The sequence below is a fragment of the Bufo bufo genome, chromosome 11 (genome assembly GCF_905171765.1).
Source record: "Bufo bufo chromosome 11, aBufBuf1.1, whole genome shotgun sequence".
Taxonomy (NCBI): Eukaryota; Metazoa; Chordata; class Amphibia; order Anura; family Bufonidae; genus Bufo; species Bufo bufo.
The window spans coordinates 10755462-10776108 of record NC_053399.1 but is presented as its reverse complement, the minus strand read 5'-3'; the positions used below and the strand labels follow the sequence as shown (position 1 = coordinate 10776108).

The window sequence follows — 20647 nt, the reverse complement described above, 5'->3', positions numbered from 1 at the left end:
TCTGCAGTTCAGTCACTGTACGTTTTTTGGAAGGAGAAAATACAGCAGAATGCTGCGGTATTTTCTCCGTCCCAAATTCTGGAACACTTGCCGAAATGCCGGCATTATTTTCCATTGAAATGCATTAGTGCCGGATCCGGCCCCAAGTGCTCCGGAAAACGTATCCGGTTTTGCAGTCTGTGCATGCGCAGACCTTTTAAGAATGTGACAAAGATAAATATCGGATTTGTTTTTCCGGATGACAACCGGAGAGACGGATCCGGTATTGCAATGCGTCCGTGAGATGGATCCGGATCCGTCTACAAATGGTATCCACTTGCATACAGATGCCTGCCGGAATCCAACAACGCACGTGTGACAGACTGTGTCTGCTACAGTTGTATCCAGTGTAGACAATGAGCTAAACATCCTGGACTTCAGACTGATACAAAGTATCAAAGTATCAGGAGGAGAGATCTGTGCTGAGGATGACTAGACTGGACACAACTGTAGCAAACTCTCAGCTGTAAGAAGCAGTCAGTCTGTACAGGTTCTGGAGGCAAATAAGAATGATCCTCTGTACTGACAGCAAGCAGAGATCTTGAAAATGGTGAAGAATTGAAATGCAAAGTCTATTAGAAATTATTATGCACAGAATCGGAATCTGGAAATCCTCTCTAGTCACGAGCTTCCAAGGAATTCGGAGAGGCCAGCCACATTTTTTTCTTTTAGTCATTGTAGCTCCCCCCCCCCCCCCCCCCCTCCTTAATTTAGTCATTTCAGCTGTAATGTCTGTAGCACGGAGGGGAAGCTTTGATCTCACCTCTCCCGTCATTTCATCTCTCCACTTGTCATAACCCCCTCACAATCACCAATAATCCCCTTCCCCTCCCCCAATGCAATAATATAATGATTTACTTTAAAAAACAAAACTGTACTTACCGGTTTTACCACCTGCTGCCAGCAGAGGGCACAATCACACCCTGCACATTACAAGCAGCCCTGTTGGCTGCTCTTGGATGGGGGGTCCTGTCACTGGGAGTAGTGGGCTGTAAAGTATTGCACTTAGAGCACTGGACACCATGTGACACTATATGGACGGTGTATGAGTCTATGGACACCATGTGACACTATATGGACAGTATATGGCTCTATATGGACACCATGTGACACTATATGGACAGTATATGGCTCTATATGGACACCATGTGACACTATATGGACGGTGTATGGCTCTATGGATACCATGTGACACTATATGGACAGTGTATGGCTCTATGGACACCATGTGACACTATATGGACAGTATATGGCTCTATATGGACACCATGTGACACTATATGGCTCTATATGGACACCATGTGACACTATATGGCTCTATATGGACACCATGTGACACTATATGGACGGTGTATGGGTCTATATTGACACCATGTGACACTATATGGACGGTGTATGGCTCTATATGGACACCATGTGACACTATATGGACAGTATATGGCTCTATATGGACACCATGTGACACTATATGGACGGTGTATGGCTCTATATGGACACCATGTGACACTATATGGACAGTATATGGCTCTATATGGACACCATGTGACACTATATGGACGGTGTATGGGTCTATATGGACACCATGTGACACTATATGGACGGTGTATGGCTCTATATGGACACCATGTGACACTATATGGACAGTATATGGCTCTATATGGACACCATGTGACACTATATGGACGGTGTATGGCTCTATGGATACCATGTGACACTATATGGACAGTGTATGGCTCTATGGACACCATGTGACACTATATGGACAGTATATGGCTCTATATGGACACCATGTGACACTATATGGCTCTATGGACACCATGTGACACTATATGGACGGTGTATGGGTCTATATTGACACCATGTGACACTATATGGACGGTGTATGGGTCTATATGGACACCATGTGACACTATATGGACAGTGTATGGCACTATATCAGGGGTCAGCGACAGCCACCTTCGTCACTCCAGCTGTTGTGAAACTACAGTTCCCAGCATTCTCCATTTCTATGAGAGTTCTGAGGAGAACAGAGCAAGTATGCATGCTGGGAGTTGTAGTTTCACAACAGCTGGAGTGCCGGAGGTTTCCTACCCTTGCTCTATATGGGCAGCGTATGGTTCTGTGGAAACAATTGACACTATGTGTTTGCACGGGTTTCCTCCCAAAGATACTGATAGATTGTGAGCCCCATTCTGGACAGCGATGATGAAGTCTGTACCGCGCTGCGGAATATGTCAGAGCGATAGAAGTGCGTAAAAGAAACAAATACGGACACTGTATGGCTCTATATGGACACCATTTGATGGTATATGAAACTTGGATAGAATGGCGTTTTGGGAAATGTATGGCACTGACTGTATACGAAAACGCGCTGTGCACAGTAAGGCCGCTTTCACACTGTCAGTGTTTGGTCAGTGTCCGATCAGTGATTTCCAACCAAAACCAGGTGCAGGTCAAAAACCCAGACCAGGTGCAGATCTTTCCATCAGACGCCATGCAAACGACTGTGTCCGCAACGCACAGGCACCATCTTGAATGGGGCCCGTGATCCACACAGCAAAAAAGTACTGCATGCACTACTTTTTTGCGGTGCAGAGGCACGGACAGAAAACCCGCAAAAGCACTCCGTAGTGCTTCTGATCCGTTCCGCATTGCATCGTATTATCCGGATTGCGGACCCCTTCAAGTGAAGAGGTCCACATCCGTGATACGGTGCGCACGCGGCTGGTGCCGCAATACGGGCATGGCTGCGTGCATGAGGCTTATAGGATCACAATCCCTGACCGTGTGAAAGCGGCGTTATTTGGTGCTCCATGGCCCTACCCTGGCATTGGGCGGCAGTATAAGTAAATGTTCTCCCCTCGTGACCGGATGACGACGGGCGGCCTCTCCGCTAATTGTTTTTCGGACGCTCTGCTTCTTGCTTCGTCTCCTCATTGGTTACAATTAGCAGCAAATTGATCAGTATTGATGTGCGGGGAGATAAATGGTGAGCAAATGACCGCAGTGATTACAGCGACCCGGACCGCGCTGAGCCATCACTATATTCCACCGCAGACGGTGGGGGTTCGAATTTGCGATTCAATGTGAATGTTAACTGAACGATGCTGATAAATGACGAGTTCTGATGTCATCACGATGTCCCGTTCATAAAACCATACACCAGATTAGCGATCGTCACAAGGGCAGGCATCAAAAATTGTAAAGAACAGCTCCCCCAGCCTTGCCTATTTTCATCAATGTAAGCAGCAGGGTCAACCCTAACAGACAGCATTTCTGGTTTTATAGGGTTGACCCTGCAGACATGGGCTCTTTAGTAGAGGGTGGTCCTCTGTTCAGGATCCTCATCTCTTGGCTCTCGCTCAGGAGGACCTGTCCCACATTACACAGACGACGCACTGATGTGAATGGGCGGTGTGTAATGCTTCATTTCCCCTGTAGGGGCGCTGCAGAGAAATCTACTCAATCTACCATTTCATGTTGATGGCTGGAATGTCCCTTTAACTCTTTGGTCATCACTTTTCACAGGGTTAGGGCTCATGCACATGAATGTATTTTTTTTGTCCTTGTTCCGTTTTTCTTTTTGCGGCCAGTACGTGGAACCATTCATTTTAATGGGGCCGCAAAAAAACAGAAATGACTCCGTGTGCATTCCGTATCTGCAAAAAAATAGAACCTATGTCCTATTCTTGTCTGTTTTGTGGACAATGGATCCGGAATAAAACAACGGATGCAACACAGACGTTACACAGACTTTATCAGTTTTTTTTTTGCAGACCGCAAAATACATACAATTATATGCATGAGTCCTTAGGCCAGGGGTAGGCATCCTCCGGAACTCCAGCTGTTGTGAAACTACAACTCCCAGCATGCATATTTACTGCTCTTCTCCTAACTTCTGTAGAAATGAATAGAGCATGCTGGGAATTGTAGTGTCACAGCAGCTGGAGTGCCGAAGGTTGCTGATCCCTGCCTGCCATATTTAACCACCACAATGAGGCCATATTGGAAATTCCCAATATTGTGGGGCTTGGTGTGTGATGACCCCAGATACCCTCAGCAGGACAAAGGGGCTGAGGCAATTGCTGGAAAACTGCAGCTCTGCCCCATTTAAATTAATTTTGGGATAAGTTGCAATACCAGACATGGCCACATGGACTAGGGGGGCACTGTGTTGAGTATTGCACTGAAACTAATCAGTGAGTGGGGTAACAGGGGTCAGACCCCCCATTAATCATACCTGAGCCCCTGACACTGATGAGATCTAAGGATGGAGTATTTTGTGAAGGCGTTTCCTTTTGCTGCACTTCTCTCCCGGGTCTTCTGTACCTAGATCTGGATGGGACGCTCTCCTGATGTTTGCACTGTATTTGGACGTGAATATTTTTTGGCTAAGTGACGGTGTTATTTTAAAGTTAAGGATTAGAATATCAAATACGCAGAGAACGGCTGGATTAGCGTTAATGGCTCTAACCTTTAAACGTACACTTACCTGCAGGCGGCTCTTAGAAAGTGCAATAGGTCGCAGTGGTAACTGGTGTATGTACAAGCCTGCCATCTAGTGGTGCAATGGAATATTACACAATGTAGACCAAGCTACTACATTTACAGTGTAAGTCCAGCCGCAATAATCAGAGGGGAGCAAATTTCATATTTTGAAATTCGTTCACGCTTCGTTTAGTGGTAAAAGCAGAATTGGGTTATGGATTCCGTTACCACGGACCATAACGCAATTCTATGACGGAATGCCTTTAGAAGTCTATGGGCTGCAATATGGATCCGTCCCGTTTCCGTTATGCAGGGGAGTCCTCTCCTGGTTTTCTAGAGCTCAGACCCCTTTTGGCGCTGCTCCGAGCGCTGTGTGCAGGGCCTGAAGACAAGCCCGCAGTGAAGGGAGGCAAGTCACTATTTTCTTTTCATTTTTTTGATCTGGGATCTTATTAAGTTTAGGGTCTGAATTAAAGGGGTTAAATATTAATGACCAATCCTTAGGCTAGATCTTCAGTACCACATTCGTGTGAGCGCTGCAGAGATTCACGTTTATCACATGGCCTAGGGCAGTGGTGGCGAAGCTATGGCAGGGGTGGCAGAGGCGGCACTCTGAGCCCTCTCTGTGGGCACCCTGGAATATGCCAGAGCAGGGTTGGCCAACCTGCGGCTCTCCAGCTGTTGCAAAACTACAACTCCCAGCATGCCCGGTCTGCCTACAGCTATCAGCCTACAGCAGGGCATGGTGGGAGTTGTAGTTGCGCTGATGGTGGGAGCTGCAGGTTGGCCATGCCTGCTCTATGGCGTACCAATAGGCCTTACACTGTTCCTGCCATCAGCGCAGGGCGCACTATGAACAGCACAGGCAGCGCACTGACTGTAGGCAGACTGTTATAGCTAACTGATAAAGTACATGGAGGATATACCGGACTGTAGTATTCAGGGTAAATTGCCGTGTTGGCGCTTTGCGATAAATATGTGGGTTTTGTGTTGACGTTTGGGCACTCGGTCTGTAAAAGGTTCAATTGGCCTAGGGGCAGCTCAGACACATTGAAGTGAATGTGACCGAGCTGCAATACCAAGCACAGCCACTATACGCTGCACGGCGCTGTGCTTGGTGAGGAGTACAATAAAAAGATCGGAGGCAGGTGGCCATTTCACACCGTTGAGGGAACAATCCAGGAAAGTACAAGTGGGCGGAGCATGACACGGGACCCAGAAGTCCTGCTCCGCCCCTGCACTAGGCAGAACCTGCGGGAATCACACTCCATGTGAGAGAAGGATCGTGCGGTCTGGAGGACAGAGGTGCACAGCGTTAAGTTTGATAATGCTGTGTGACCCTTCTGTCATGGAATCAGACTGACATAGAGCTGTCGGTACAATTCCCTCACAGAAAGGTCAGGCAGAGGCGCACACCGTTATCAGATAGGGCCGTGCGCTTCTGTAGTCCAGACCGTATGATCTCTCTCACACGGGGCTCGTGTAAAAGACCCCTCACTGCTTTATCCCGGGCCGCTCCTTTTAAAAGGAGCCTCTTCCTAAGAACGCCCCTTTAAGAAAGAAATGATTCATTTTTATTGCACAAAAACAAAAACGGGACAAAAGCAAAACCCTGTTTATTAATTGTATCCGGCCGGTTACAAAAATCGAAAGTCTATGTTACACAGCGCTCACTTGTCCAATTACCCGAGAGACGAGCTCCTCACACGGGCGCCGACCCATGTGCACGCGCCTATGCAGACAGACGGTGGGAGGAGCTTCCATATGAACCGCTCAGAAATGCAGTAATCCGATTGGTCAAGGGGCAGTCCGATTTCATGAAACTGATGATCTATCCTCAAGACCGGTCATCAATATCAGATGGGGCCTGACTCTCGGCACCCACGCCAATCAGCTGTTTGAAGGGGTTGCAGCACTTGGGCGAGCTCCGCCGCGTTCACCCGCACGCCATCTCTGTAATTACCCTGCACCACCAGCAGAATGTAGACGGCATCAGGGCGTAGCTACAGGGGATGTTTTCAGCCCCCCAACTCGGAAGGGACACATACCAGAGGAGGACCCTCCACAGCATTATACAGGGACACTGTAGGAAACGCATGGAGGGGCTGCCGGGCCTGACTAGCCACAGGAGTGAAGGAAGCCTTCAAAATTTGCTGTGGGGCCCAGTCATTTCTAGTTACGCCACTGGACGGCATGCAGGTGAACACTGAAGAGGACGCAGCGCTCGCACCAGCGACGCAATCCATTCAAACAGCTGATCAGCAGCATGGGGGGGCCGAGAGCGAGACCCCCTCCGATCTCACAAAACCAGAAGATCCCTTTAGGGAAAATAAGAGGAACGGACTCAAATAATCGTAACAGACGAACCAAACTACGTCATCTACACAACACTAAGAGGGTGAGCCGTATGACAGGGAGGTCCATGTCCCCTGTAGAGTTCCCCATCATTAACTATAGGTGTGCCAACCACCCCCCAAAACACAATCTGAAACTCTTCTCCATGCCCTTCCCCCCACGACATCATCGTGCAAGACGCATCATGGCACCAAGCAGTAACACTAGAGTGGCGGGGGCTGGCGTGGAGCGTCACACATACGTTTTCCATCTTCCGGAGGCTTCAAAGTGGTTCGCAGGTTGTTGGAAATCCCTTCTAATCCCATTGCCCACAATATATGCTGTAGATAAAGTAGGGCTCCGCTCTCGGCTGATTGGCCAGGTCCCGTCTGTCAGGAGATCCTTCCTGGCCAACCAGCGGAGAAAGAAGCCATGCATTGACCACGTGCCCTTAACGATGTTGTCCCAGCTAGACATTCACATTGGCAGGATATGCAATACGTGTCCGAAAGGTCCACCATTAACAATGACCACACCACTCATCATGCGCCGTGTCCTCTCTATTCAATGCTCTGGGACTTCTGAAAATCAGCAAGACTGTGCACAGCGGTAAATGAAGGATGTGGCGCATGCGCAGCTTCCTCTTCATTCACTTCAGGGCCTTGTTTGTGAGAAAGGAGCTGGTGCCAGCGGTGGAGTATTGAGCATTAATGGGAATACCAGCTGGGAATACCCCTGGACGTCTCTTTACGTTCATATAACACTGACATACAGTTAACGGAAAACCTAAAAAAACACCTGTATTCAAAACGTACATGGCAAAGAAAGCAGTAGCGTAGGGGGGCTGCACAGACCGCAGTCAGGACCCCCGACACCTTGGAGTTCTCTCGCTGCACCAAGGAAGAGATGACAGGCGGTAGAGCTCCTATGGGATTAGATATAATGGAGGGTGAAGCCATCCAAGCTACTCCCCTGCATACCGGTGAAACTACAACTCCCATTAGGTGGACCACAAACCAGGCATAAAGGGTTAATGTCTATGGAGGCCTACTGCAGGGCTCAATATACTGTGTACAGTAGTCCCCGGGGGTTGTATATGGCTACGGTGACGGATATAACACACAGGAGAGCAGCCATCAGGTGTCGGTCCATCGGTGCAGTCTGATCAGGAAGACGGGAGTGAAGACTGTCCGCGGGGGGTTGGTTAGGACAAGGTCAGGAGCCGACAACCGGAGCGAGCGTCTCCTACAGGAATGAAACGCGCTGCTGTTCTACTGCCAGCTTCAGGGACTTGTCCTTCTCCGACTGCAAACAGAACACAAGAGCTGCTTAGATAAGGTTCAGTAGTGGGACAGATGCAGAAACGTACATATGTTTACTTCTGATACAGAGGGACAAACCCCCTGCTTTCCTTCACATTATCATGCAGTCAAATTATAAAATTGTGGCTGCCTGCAGCGACCACCAGGGGGAGCCGACTGCACACAGATTTATACAGTCACCACCAGGGGAAGCCGACTGCACACAGATTTATACAGTCACCACCAGGGGGAGCCGACTACACACAGATTTATACAGTCGCCACCAGGGGGAGCCGACTGCACACAGATTTATGTGTGAAGTACTTCCTCATGTACACTGTGGGTTAGGAGATTTCTTTGCACTGGTTAACGCCATATATGCCTATTGGTCATTTGTGTTGTCACATATATGGGAAAGTAGTTTGGGCGTTTCATTAAAAGTCTATAAAAACCTAAAATGTCTCACTTCTGAGGGTTTGTCACAGTTGTATGCAGTCTATTGGTCTAAGAGTTTTTGGCTCAGGAGAGTTACCTGTTACAAACGACGCTACAAATTAGGATTTTCCGATTCGCTTCCGTAGATTTTCCTTTGTGCCGTGGTCACCTGTCTCTTCCCTAATCTCCTCTTCCTCCTCCAGTTCTTTCAGTAGTTTTTCAGCTTCAGGCGTAAGTTTTTCTGAAATAAAACAGATTGTGGCGATTAGTGACCTTAAAATCAGAAGCATCAGGTATAGATCACTTTTAATTAAATTAATGGGTATGTAAGGGGTATAGGGTATGTCAAATTCTGCAACCAACGTGGTATGTGCTGCAGCGCATCTAAAACCAACGGCTGATAACAGGGAGCAAAGGCTGGTATTCAACTGCACAACAAAGGGAGAAAGTGTAAAGAAATAACTAAATAAATGGAAACCATCAGCAAGACGATGCCTCCTTAACCATTTCGCTACCAGCGCCGTACATGTACGGGCTTAGTACTGAAGACCTGTGCGCCAAATCGGGACTTCAGTACATGCGTTGAATGCTCTGAGTCTCTATGAAGAGATTCAGAGCATTAATTCTGCAATTCTTATTTTGGCCACCAGATGGCAGGCCGACATAAGAAATGAGCAAAATGCTAAGAAATTGTCAATTTCCAAATCCCTGATAGGTCAAAATGAAAAATTAAAAATCATTATTCATAAAGGTAATTTATGAGCCTTAAAATGATGATAAAAATAAAAAGTTAATACGAAAATATATATATATATATATATATATATATATATATATATATATATATATATATATATATCCCCCCTTTCCGTATAATAATAAATAAAAAAAAACATTCTGGGTATCACTGCGACTGAAAATGCCCATACTATTAAAATAAAAATAAAGAATCCAATACGGTGAATGGCATAACAGAAAAAAAGGGTCAGAATGGCAGATGCCATTTTTTCATTGCTTCTCTTACCCCAAAAAAAATGAAATAAAATCTGATCAATAAGTCACTCACACTCCAAAATGGTATCAATAAAAACTACGGATTGTCCTGCAAAAAATGAGCCCCTAAACAGCTCAGTAGACATAAGTATAAAAAAAGTTATGGGGGTCAGAATATGGTGATGTAAAAAAAAAATTATATATATAATAATAATTCTCAAACTTTACATTTATTTTTACACTATTTAGACATAAAAAACCCTAAACATATGGGGCATCGTTGTAATTGTACTGACCCAGAGAATGAAGGGCAGGGGTCAGTTCTGCCGTAAACAAAACGCCGTGGGAACAAAACCTGTAAAAAACTGTGAAGGTATTGTGTTTTCTTTCCCAATTCCACCCCATTTGGAATTTTTTTCCTGCTTCCCACTACATTTTATGCAATAATTAATGGTGTCATTAGAAAGTACAACTTGTCCAGCAAAAAAAATAAGCCCTCCTCCAGCTATGTGACCGGAAATATAAAAAAAAGTTATGGCTCACGGAAAATAGGGAAGAAAAATGAAAACACAAAAAAAAAACTCCGGTAGCCAATGGGTTAACTGCGTTAGCGTGACGGGTCCCACAATATAAATACACTGCTTTAATCTGGCGAAGGAGCAGTGGGTTTCAATAATAGGTGCTAATGGGCTGGGCGCCGGTGTCACGTGCCGCTCCATCTGCAGCCATTTTCAAGACAGAAGCGCCGGGGCGATGACGACTGACACTAAGGAGGCGGGGCTTCGCAAAGAGAAAACGGCGCAGAACTTCTGCAGACTATATATTAGTAAGCTGCCGGCGTATTCTTTACACACAGAATATACTTAAAGGGGCGCAGCTCTTCATTCCGTCAGCGGTGGTCTCAGCTTACTGGTTTATACTGTAAAGTTCCTTTAAAGGGGTTTCCAGGAATTAAGTATTGAGGTATCCTCGTGATAGATAATTTATATATTAGTTGGGGGGTCTGACCCCTTGGCACCCCCACTAATCAGCTGTCTGAAGGGGCCGCAGAGCTCAGACAAGCATAGAAAACCAAGCACAGCGCCGTACATTGTATAGTGGCTGTTCTGTGGTATTGCAGCCCAGGCCCACTCACTTGAATGGGACCGAGCTGCACAAAGGTCGCGACTAGGGATGAGCGAATCGACTTCGGATAAAACATCCGAAGTAGATTCGCATAAAACTTTGTTTGAATACTGTACGGAGCAGGAGCTCTCTGTACAGTAATAGAATGTATTGGCTCCGACTTCACGAGACTTTGCATAATAACTTCAGAAACTAGGTCCTACTGTTAAAAACCTTTTACCGAACTTGGTTTCGGTTCCAAGTTGCTCATCCCTAGTCGTGACATCATAGGCCGAGGAAGGGCTGCGGCCCCTTCCAACAGAGGATCGGCAGGGGTGTCAGGAGTCAGACCTCCACCAATCAGATACTGATGACCTACCCAGAGCATAGATCATCAGTATTTAAAGGGGTTCAATATTGATGGACTATCCTCAGGACAGGTCATCAATATCCGATGGGGGTTGAACCCTGGGCACCACGTTCGTCGGTCACATGACCTAGGTGCAGCCAAGTCCCATTCAAGAGACTAGGCCTAGGCTGCAATACCAAGCACAGCCACGGTCCTGAGGACAGAACATCAATTTTGAACTCCTGGAAAACCCCTCTAATCTGGGATCAATGGGAAATGACCGGTGCCAGATGATCACATTTTCTGGATTATTGCACAATATATGAAATCCCCTATTAAACCCGGGGTCTGAAGATTTCCAGCATGCTGGGGTTGTCATGTTCCTACGACATCTCATTCATACCAGACCCAAGAGGTCTCCTGGAGCTGAGGAGATAGAGCGCCACCTCCTGGCAAGGAAACATAAGCATCAGTGGGCACTCACTGGGGTAGGCGAAGCCTTGAGGTCGTTGTCTCTTGGTTGGACACAGATAATCTGCAATGAACACCAGAACCTGCAACAAAGCGACAACAGTATGAATCTGTACGGCCATGTTCTGGTGTCCGCACCCCTGGCGAGACCCCCGGAAGCAATGGGCGCTGGTCCTGTCCATGGCTTGCAGTGAGTGACTCTGCAAAATGCTACAGTAACCTGATGGAGAGGGGTGAGGGCCTCATAACAAGCTGTTGGGGTTCTCCTGCGTCTTGCAGGTCTCAAGTATTAGATTACTAGGACATGAGGATATCATATAGGGAGGTCCCCAGTTTGAGACCCCCTGTACGAGCCAGAGACAGGGATCTGAATGGCTGCCGTGTAATACAACATGTACCTCTGCGGCCGGCCATGGCTTCCCCGGACAAGATGAGATATCTGCTGGGTTTACTGGGATCAGGGCCAACAGTGATCCCTCGGGAGGCTAAGAGGGGGGACAACCCCTTTAAAGGGGATTAGACTTACCCATTCTCCGGAACATGTGCCCAAAAATAAAATTTAAAAAACACTTGCACGTCTGCAGTCCCGCCGTTCCAGCGCTGTAGGCCCCTTCGGATCACGGACCAGAAGTGGCGCCAGTCCATGCTGGGCTAGAGCACCGAGACTGGGACCGAGGCGTTTTTTCCCCACTGGGGCACACTTTCTGAGGAATGGGTAAGGCGGCTCCTAGGCCGGACATCTCCTTTAGGGTCCATTCACAAGTCCGTATGCGTGTTGCGGATCCGCAAAACACGGACACCGGCTATATGCGTTCCGCATTTTGCGGACCCCACATCACAGGCAGTCTCATAGAAAATACATTTTCTTGTCCGCATTTGCGGACAAGAATAGGACATGTTCTATTTTTTTGCGGAACGGAAGTGCGGATCCGCAAATGCAGACAGCACATTCCGGCCCCATTGAAAATGAACGGGTCCACATCTGTTCCGCAAAATTGCGGAACGGATGCGGACCCCTTTTGTGGATGTGTGAATGGACCCTAAGGGTCCATTCACACGTCCGCAATTTCGTTCCGCATTTTGCGGAACGGAATTGCGGACCCATTCATTTCTATGGGGCAGTACGATGTGCTGCCCGGATCCGCACTTCCGGGTCCCCAATTCCGATCCCGAAAAAAATAGAACATGTCCTATTCTTGTCCGCAATTGCAGACAAGAAAAGGCATTTTCTATGAGAGTGCCGGCGATGTGTGGTCCGCAAAATGCGGGACGCACATCGCTGATATCCGTGGATCCGCAAAACACACACGGACGTGTGAATGGACCCTAAATGTGCGGAACAATCCCAGCAGAGAAACTGTGTGTTCTTTATAACGAGTACACGGCGACTATGGACGACTTACCAGCCCCAGGAACAGGCCAAGAAAAAGGGTCATCAATCCAAATACGACGTAAGACCCCCAGACGGGAAGACCGAGGTCTTCCACAAAGTAGTTGTGACAGTTCTGCAAAGAGATAATGGGTCAGGACACGTGCAGCCTCACGAAAGACTCCCCGACACTACAACTCCCAGCAGTTCTGCAACGGCAACACATGCTCTGCTATGATTCTTTGAAATGTTTAAGATCTCTGCTTGCTGTCAATGTGAACATTTATGCTTACACCTGGAGGCTGACAAGCCGTACAGACCAGATACTTCTCAAGGCTGAGGATTTGCTACAAATGTATCCAGACAATCCTCTCTGGACTCGACTGACACACTGAAGCAAACCCTCAGGACGGCGAGGGGGAAGAGACCGGTGTTGATGGACTCGGCTTATCGTGGCCGGGAACGTTCAATTATAGGTTGAAGTATTGCGGTAAACCCGGATCCACCTACCCGAATCCACACCGACAGCTGGAACAGGGTAGACATGCCGCTCATCCTGCGGGGAAGCACAGGCAGATATTATAGGAACATATCATCCGGCTGGGACCCGACCTGATATCTGCAGGGTGCCCCTGGGACGTGTGTAGCAGAGTCCTACCGCCATCTGGTGTGTGATATGGGATGGAACAGGGGCAGAGATGGCAGGATCTCATGTCAGACGGCTGGGGTACACCTTTGGTTGGTTGTTAAAGGGGCTCCCCACCTTGGACACTACCCACTGATCTCCAGGGGCCCCGGGGGTCGCTTCCCTGCATGATCTGACGCTATTGGCGGGAGAGCTGGCGCTCAGGTTAGTCCTGGCAGCCGGGATCTACTTACAACAGGGAATCGGGGCTGAACCAAGAGGACACGGCTTCTATCGACTCCCATTCCTTCTCGTTGATGAAGCTGATGAAGTCCTTGTGCGTCCTGGATCCCTGATACTTCCGGAAAACGCCATCTTTACAGCTACACGGAAGAGACGGGACACAGGAAGTGATCACAGACCTCGGCCGCTTCCTGTCATTAACCTCCCATCCTGCGGGGGAGCTAAAGCAGCTGCTCAATGGACCCCATTCATGTAAGGAGTATACAGCCGTCCACGACCCCGCAGCTCATTGGGATCATCTTTTTAAGGCTGGACCAACACGGCGTGGAGGCAGCAGTAGCAACCCCATCCATCCATCACGGCCAATAGGTGCAGATATGGAAGGTAATAATTCGGTGCAATGGTTTTTTACCCCAAGTCTCGCGAAGCAATAACTTCAGCTCATCGGAGCCAATACATTCTAATACTGTAAGTTTTATGCTCATCCCTAATGATGCTGTTTTCACTGCCTTCTTCTCTCAATCAAACTGGAGAGACCCTCTAGGTGTAATGGTAACGCCCCCGTTGCTCCTAGAGGCTCATTTGCATATATTAAAACATCATATTTCCCAGCCATGTAGACACATATGAACATGGGACCGACACAGATGTCTTCAGCGGCCGAGCGCACATGTAACAGGTACAAATCTGCTGACAGATGGCCATTAAAAGGGTTTCTTCCCAAAAAACAGCGCCACACCTTTCTACAGGTTGTGTGGGGTATTGCAGCTCAACTCTATGCACGGAATGGAGATGAGCTGCAATATGGAGTGCATCCTGTGGACATGGGTGGCGCTGTTTCAGAAAGCATGCATGTGTTTCTAAACCTGTACAACCCCCTTACGACTGCCTGTACGCCCTCGTCTCTAGTAGGACGCGGATACTCACTGATATATGGTCGGCAGGGCGGTGATGATAAAACGGCCGCTCAGACCTGTGAAGAGGAGGAGGGAGAAGTTATCTGTACAGTCGGGGGTGCGTCACACACTCTGTATGCAGGGAGGACACGCCGCTCCCCTCCTTGGCACAAAACGTAAAAGCCACGAGTTCTGGGGAACAGATGAGAATTACAGAAGACAACGTCCGCGCGTATTTTTCTACACACAGCAGGGTCAACCCAAAAGTTTCCATACCTGGTGTAATAGGGATGATCCTGCTAACTGATCGTCTTAAATTCTATAATAAATCTGTCTGCAGTGAGCTCCCCCTAGTGGAGGCTTAGGGAAGCTCGAGCTCCGAGCTTCCCCTAGTGGAGTCTTAGGGAAGCTCGACTTAGGGAAGCTAGAGCTCCCCCTAGCGGAGGCTTAGGGAAGCTAGAGCTCCCCCTAGCGGAGGCTTAGGGAAGCTAGAGCTCCCCCTAGCGGAGGCTTAGGGAAGCTAGAGCTCCCCCTAGCGGAGGCTTAGGGAAGCTAGAGCTCCCCCTAGCGGAGGCTTAGGGAAGCTAGAGCTCCCCCTAGCGGAGGCTTAGGGAAGCTAGAGCTCCCCCTAGCGGAGGCTTAGGGAAGCTAGAGCTCCCCCTAGCGGAGGCTTAGGGAAGCTAGAGCTCCCCCTAGCGGAGGCTTAGGGAAGCTAGAGCTCCCCCTAGCGGAGGCTTAGGGAAGCTAGAGCTCCCCCTAGCGGAGGCTTAGGGAAGCTAGAGCTCCCCCTAGCGGAGGCTTAGGGAAGCTAGAGCTCCCCCTAGCGGAGGCTTAGGGAAGCTAAAGCTCCCCCTAGCGGAGGCTTAGGGAAGCTAAAGCTCCCCCTAGCGGAGGCTTAGGGAAGCTAAAGCTCCCCCTAGCGGAGGCTTAGGGAAGCTAAAGCTCCCCCTAGCGGAGGCTTAGGGAAGCTAAAGCTCCCCCTAGCGGAGGCTTAGGGAAGCTAAAGCTCCCCCTAGCGGAGGCTTAGGGAAGCTAAAGCTCCCCCTAGCGGAGGCTTAGGGAAGCTAAAGCTCCCCCTAGCGGAGGCTTAGGGAAGCTAAAGCTCCCCCTAGCGGAGGCTTAGGGAAGCTAAAGCTCCCCCTAGCGGAGGCTTAGGGAAGCTAGAGCTCCCCCTAGCGGAGGCTTAGGGAAGCTAGAGCTCCCCCTAGCGGAGGCTTAGGGAAGCTAGAGCTCCCCCTAGCGGAGGCTTAGGGAAGCTAGAGCTCCCCCTAGCGGAGGCTTAGGGAAGCTAGAGCTCCCCCTAGCGGAGGCTTAGGGAAGCTAGAGCTCCCCCTAGCGGAGGCTTAGGGAAGCTAGAGCTCCCCCTAGCGGAGGCTTAGGGAAGCTAGAGCTCCCCCTAGCGGAGGCTTAGGGAAGCTAGAGCTCCCCCTAGCGGAGGCTTAGGGAAGCTAGAGCTCCCCCTAGCGGAGGCTTAGGGAAGCTAGAGCTCCCCCTAGCGGAGGCTTAGGGAAGCTAGAGCTCCCCCTAGTGGAGGCTTAGGGAAGCTAGAGCTCCCCCTAGTGGAGGCTTAGGGAAGCTAGAGCTCCCCCTAGTGGAGGCTTAGGGAAGCTAGAGCTCCCCCTAGTGGAGGCTTAGGGAAGCTAGAGCTCCCCCTAGTGGAGGCTTAGGGAAGCTAGAGCTCCCCCTAGTGGAGGCTTAGGGAAGCTAGAGCTCCCCCTAGTGGAGGCTTAGGGAAGCTAGAGCTCCCCCTAGTGGAGGCTTAGGGAAGCTAGAGCTCCCCCTAGTGGAGGCTTAGGGAAGCTAGAGCTCCCCCTAGTGGAGGCTTAGGGAAGCTAGAGCTCCCCCTAGTGGAGGCTTAGGGAAGCTAGAGCTCCCCCTAGTGGAGGCTTAGGGAAGCTAGAGCTCCCCCTAGTGGAGGCTTAGGGAAGCTAGAGCTCCCCCTAGTGGAGGCTTAGGGAAGCTAGAGCTCCCCCTAGTGGAGGCTTAGGGAAGCTAGAGCTCCCCCTAGTGGAGGCTTAGGGAAGCTAGAGCTCCCCCTAGTGGAGGCTTAGGGAAGCTAGAGCTCCCCCTAGTGGAGGCTTAGGGAAGCTAGAGCTCCCCCTAGTGGAGGCTTAGGGAAGCTAGAGCTCCCCCTAGTGGAGGCTTAGGGAAGCTAGAGCTCCCCCTAGTGGAGGCTTAGGGAAGCTAGAGCTCCCCCTAGTGGAGGCTTAGGGAAGCTAGAGCTCCCCCTAGTGGAGGCTTAGGGAAGCTAGAGCTCCCCCTAGTGGAGGCTTAGGGAAGCTAGAGCTCCCCCTAGTGGAGGCTTAGGGAAGCTAGAGCTCCCCCTAGTGGAGGCTTAGGGAAGCTAGAGCTCCCCCTAGTGGAGGCTTAGGGAAGCTAGAGCTCCCCCTAGTGGAGGCTTAGGGAAGCTAGAGCTCCCCCTAGTGGAGGCTTAGGGAAGCTAGAGCTCCCCCTAGTGGAGGCTTAGGGAAGCTAGAGTTGTATCACCACATAGTACAAAGGCCGAGTAAAGGGGAGCAGGAGATCTAGGGAAGAAGAATGACGAGCACCGCGGTCTCCACACCGAACACCCATGCTGACGGGTCAGGATAGCCCAAAAGGCCACGAGGGAGCATCCAAACTGAAATTTAACGCCATTACCTGGCTGCGCCGTGACGTCCACTTTAGCGATGTTCACATTGAGATCATCTCCCCAGTCTGCAAACTCCTCCCATTCTGGCTGCAGCTTCTGACACGCGGGGCACCACGGGGCGTAACTGCGGAGTAGGAACACTTATTAAAGGGGGCTCCCGACTCTGATTGAAAGGAGCAAATTAAACTTAATGGAGGTTATCACTTAAAGGGAATCTGTCACCAGCGACCTCCCGATCCAGCTGTCTGCAATGATGTGCTTCCCCTGATTAAAACACTGCTTTTCTTTTATGGATCTGAGGATCAGACCCTGATTGGGCTGCGTAGGGCGATTATGTTAGAAATCGAGAATTCTACCGATTATTTTTACGATTAATCGAGTATCCTAATAAGAAAAAATGAATTAATGGACTGTTTTCCTTTATAAAATCCCATCAGTCCCCAGCACCCTTCGTTCCCCCCCCCCTGTGCGATCAGCCCAAGTTCTTCAGTTCCCCCCAGTGCCATCAGCTCCACTATCCCGCAGAGCCAGCAGCTCCCCCCCCTCCTTGTGCCAGCAGCTCCCCCCCCTCCTTGTGCCAGCAGCTCCCCCCCCTCCTTGTGCCAGCAGCTCCCCCCCCTCCTTGTGCCAGCAGCTCCCCCCCCTCCTTGTGCCAGCAGCTCTCCCCCCCCCCTTGTGCCAGCAGCTCTCCCCCCCCCCTTGTGCCAGCAGCTCTCCCCCCCCCTTGTGCCAGCAGCTCTCCCCCCCCTTGTGCCAGCAGCTCTCCCCCCCCCCCTTGTGCCAGCTCTCCCCCCCCTTGTGCCAGCAGCTCTCCCCCCCTTGTGCCAGCAGCTCTCCCCCCCTTGTGCCAGCAGCTCTCCTTGTGCCAGCAGCTCTCCTTGTGCCAGCAGCTCTCCCCCCCCCCTTGTGCCAGCAGCTCTTCTCCCCCCTTGTGCCAGCAGCTCTTCCCCCCCCCCCTTGTGCCAGCAGCTCTTCCCCCCCCCCCTTGTGCCAGCAGCTCTTCCCCCCCCCCTTGTGCCAGCAGCTCCCCCCCCCCTTGTGCCAGCAGCGCTCCCCCCCTTGTGCCAGCAGCTCTCCCCCCCCCCTTGTGCCAGCAGCGCTCTCCCCCCCCCCTTGTGCCAGCAGCTCTCCCCCCCCCCTTGTGCCAGCAGCTCTCCCCCCCCCCCTGTGCCAGCAGCTCTCCCCCCCCCCCCTGTGCCAGCAGCTCTCCCCCCCCCCTGTGCCAGCAGCTCTCCCCCCCCCCCCTGTGCCAGCAGCTCTCCCCCCCCCCCCCCTGTGCCAGCAGCACCACTCCGACACTCCATGCGTCACACAGCGCGTCAGGTCGCGCCGTGCGTAAGTCAGGAGGTCAGTGCAGCGCAGGACCATGGATGTGCTGTGGAGTGTCCGGAGGCCCCCTGCTGGAAAGGTGAGTATTGCGGACCAGCGGGAGTAATAGCAAGCGCTAAATATTTGCATCAAGGATTTTTTTTGTGTCGAATTCCTTGATTCAATCGAGTATTCGTTCCAGCCCTAGATCCTGACTTATGATACTTTTTCTTAATATGCAAATTAGGCCTTTGGTGCAATGAGGGCATCACCATTGCACGTGTTGCACCCAAGCTCTGCCCCTTTTTTGGTCCTGTCAATCAAAGCAGCGTGGGAGGGGCTGGCCAACAACATCCACAGAATCGGCGATCGCCCGATCCAGGCGACTTCAAGACGGGTGCGTTATGTGTAATTAAGGTGGATTTGTGGGGCCCAGAAAACCCCTTGAATCATCTCTACTGCTGCTTGCCGTCAGTGAATGGCAACACTGTCTTTCCATCCAGAGGCTGAGAACTCAGATCTAACGCTTCTGACGGAGAAAAAGCAGTTCTGTCTGGATGGCACACATTGCTGTAAGGCCTCGTCCTGCGCAGGCGCCAGTCCATGAGGCAGCCACTGTAGAACTACAAGCCCCAGGAGCGGGCCACAGGCGGTAGCCACTGTAGAACTACAAGTCCCAGGAGCAGGCCACAGGCTGCAGCCACTGTAGAACTACAAGTCCCAGGAGCAGGCCACAGGCTGCAGACACTGTAGAACCACAAGTCCCAGGAGCGGGCCACAGGCTGTGTAGTAGAACTACAAGCCCCAGGAGCGGGCCACAGGCGGTAGCCACTGTAGAACTACAAGTCCCAGGAGCAGGCCACAGGCTGCAGCCACTGTAGAACTACAAGTCCCAGGAGCAGGCCACAGGCTGCAGACACTGTAGAACCACAAGTCCCAGGAGCGGGCCACAGGCTGTGTAGTAGAACTACAAGTCCCAGGAGCGGGCCACAGGCTGCAGACACTGTAGAACTACAAGTCCCAGGAGCGGGCCACAGGCTGCAGCCACTGTAGAACTACAAGTCCCAGGAGCGGGCCACAGGCTGCAGCCACTATAGAACTACAAGTGTCAACAAGCCCAAGGAGCGGCGCCCTGTAGTGACACGGCGACACTCACAATTTGACCATCCACTCCCCCTGCAGGACGTCCCTCCAGCTGTGGTCGGTGATCTCGATCACGTCCCCCTTCTTGGCCGGCACAGCCGGGAGGAGAACGAGCAGGAAGCAGCCGGCAATGTACAGCGCCGCCATGACACCTGATGGCCCCGCCTCTCACGGCGCAGGGAGGAAGCGCGCGGCTCGCGGGGGGGAGGAGCTCACGGCTGACCAACTAGCGCCTCGCCACCTTGAGGTTGGCAGCTGGTCACGTGACCTCCCATTTCCGTATTGTTAGGACCGTCGAATGGTTGTATGTGCGGTGGCGCCATCTTGTGGTTGGACGATCAACATTGCATAGATATCGTCCGTTACAGGCCAATAGAAAATGTCTCTAAAAACCACACCCACAATAAGCAGGCCACACCCAGAAACCACACCTGTTATATAATGTACCAGCTACATGTAAGATGCCTCCTTTCCCAGCAGAAAGTCAGGATGGATATGTCCAGCGACAACCTCAAGTGTCCCAGAATAGGGTGAAGGGTCACACATAAAACTGACTGTCACTGGGACCATGCTATTAGGGCGCATGCATCCGTTGTCCGGCCGTTCTGTGCATTGGGCACTGCAATTTGTGCTCCCTAATGCCCGGGCACTATCCGTGTGGCTGCCGCGATGGATCCAGGCCCATTCAACTGCCTCCATAAATGCCAGCCTGTGTGCCCCATAACTGCCAGCCACTGTGCCCCCATAACTGCCAGACACTGTGCCCCTTAACTGCCAGCCACTGTGCCCCCATAACTGCCAGCCACTGTGCCCCCATAACTGCCAGCCACTGTGCCCCATAACTGCCAGCCACTGTGCCTCCATAACTGCCAGCCAGTGCCACTGTGCCCCCATAAATGCCAGCCAGTGCCCCCCAT

The 20647-nt window shown here is 51.0% G+C and overlaps 1 protein-coding gene across 2 annotated transcripts; it reads right to left on the bottom strand.

The window, feature by feature from the left end:
- Positions 1-6560: 6560 nt before the first annotated feature.
- TMX1 (thioredoxin related transmembrane protein 1) lies at positions 6561-19905 on the bottom strand. 2 transcript variants are annotated; one of them, XR_005774713.1, is made up of 9 exons: positions 19744-19905; positions 17288-17403; positions 14679-14724; positions 13763-13891; positions 13394-13439; positions 12918-13019; positions 11524-11597; positions 8695-8838; positions 6561-8166 (listed from the first exon to the last, which is right to left on the bottom strand). XR_005774713.1 is itself a non-coding variant. In XM_040410934.1 (9 exons), the coding sequence occupies exons 1-8, from the start codon at positions 19875-19877 to the stop codon at positions 8717-8719; spliced, it is 765 nt and encodes a 254-aa protein (XP_040266868.1). In that variant the 5' UTR covers positions 19878-19905; the 3' UTR covers positions 6570-8166; positions 8695-8716. The 2 variants fall into 2 exon arrangements, 1 of the variants encoding a protein (XP_040266868.1); XM_040410934.1 differs by having other exon boundaries at positions 6570-8166; positions 11528-11597.
- Between the last annotated feature and the right edge of the window lie 742 nt (positions 19906-20647).

Excerpts from the sequence above, each read along its gene's own strand:
- TMX1 (XM_040410934.1), bottom strand. The coding sequence starts at position 19,877 with ATGGCGGCGCTGTACATTGCCGGCTGCTTCCTGCTCGTTCTCCTCCCG. Across the intron at positions 13,020-13,393 it reads AGCTGTCGGTGTGGATTCGG|AACTGTCACAACTACTTTGT; the intron begins GTAGGTGGATCC and ends ATCTCTTTGCAG. Across the intron at positions 11,598-12,917 it reads TTGGCCTGTTCCTGGGGCTG|GTTCTGGTGTTCATTGCAGA; the intron begins GTAAGTCGTCCA and ends GCTTTGTTGCAG.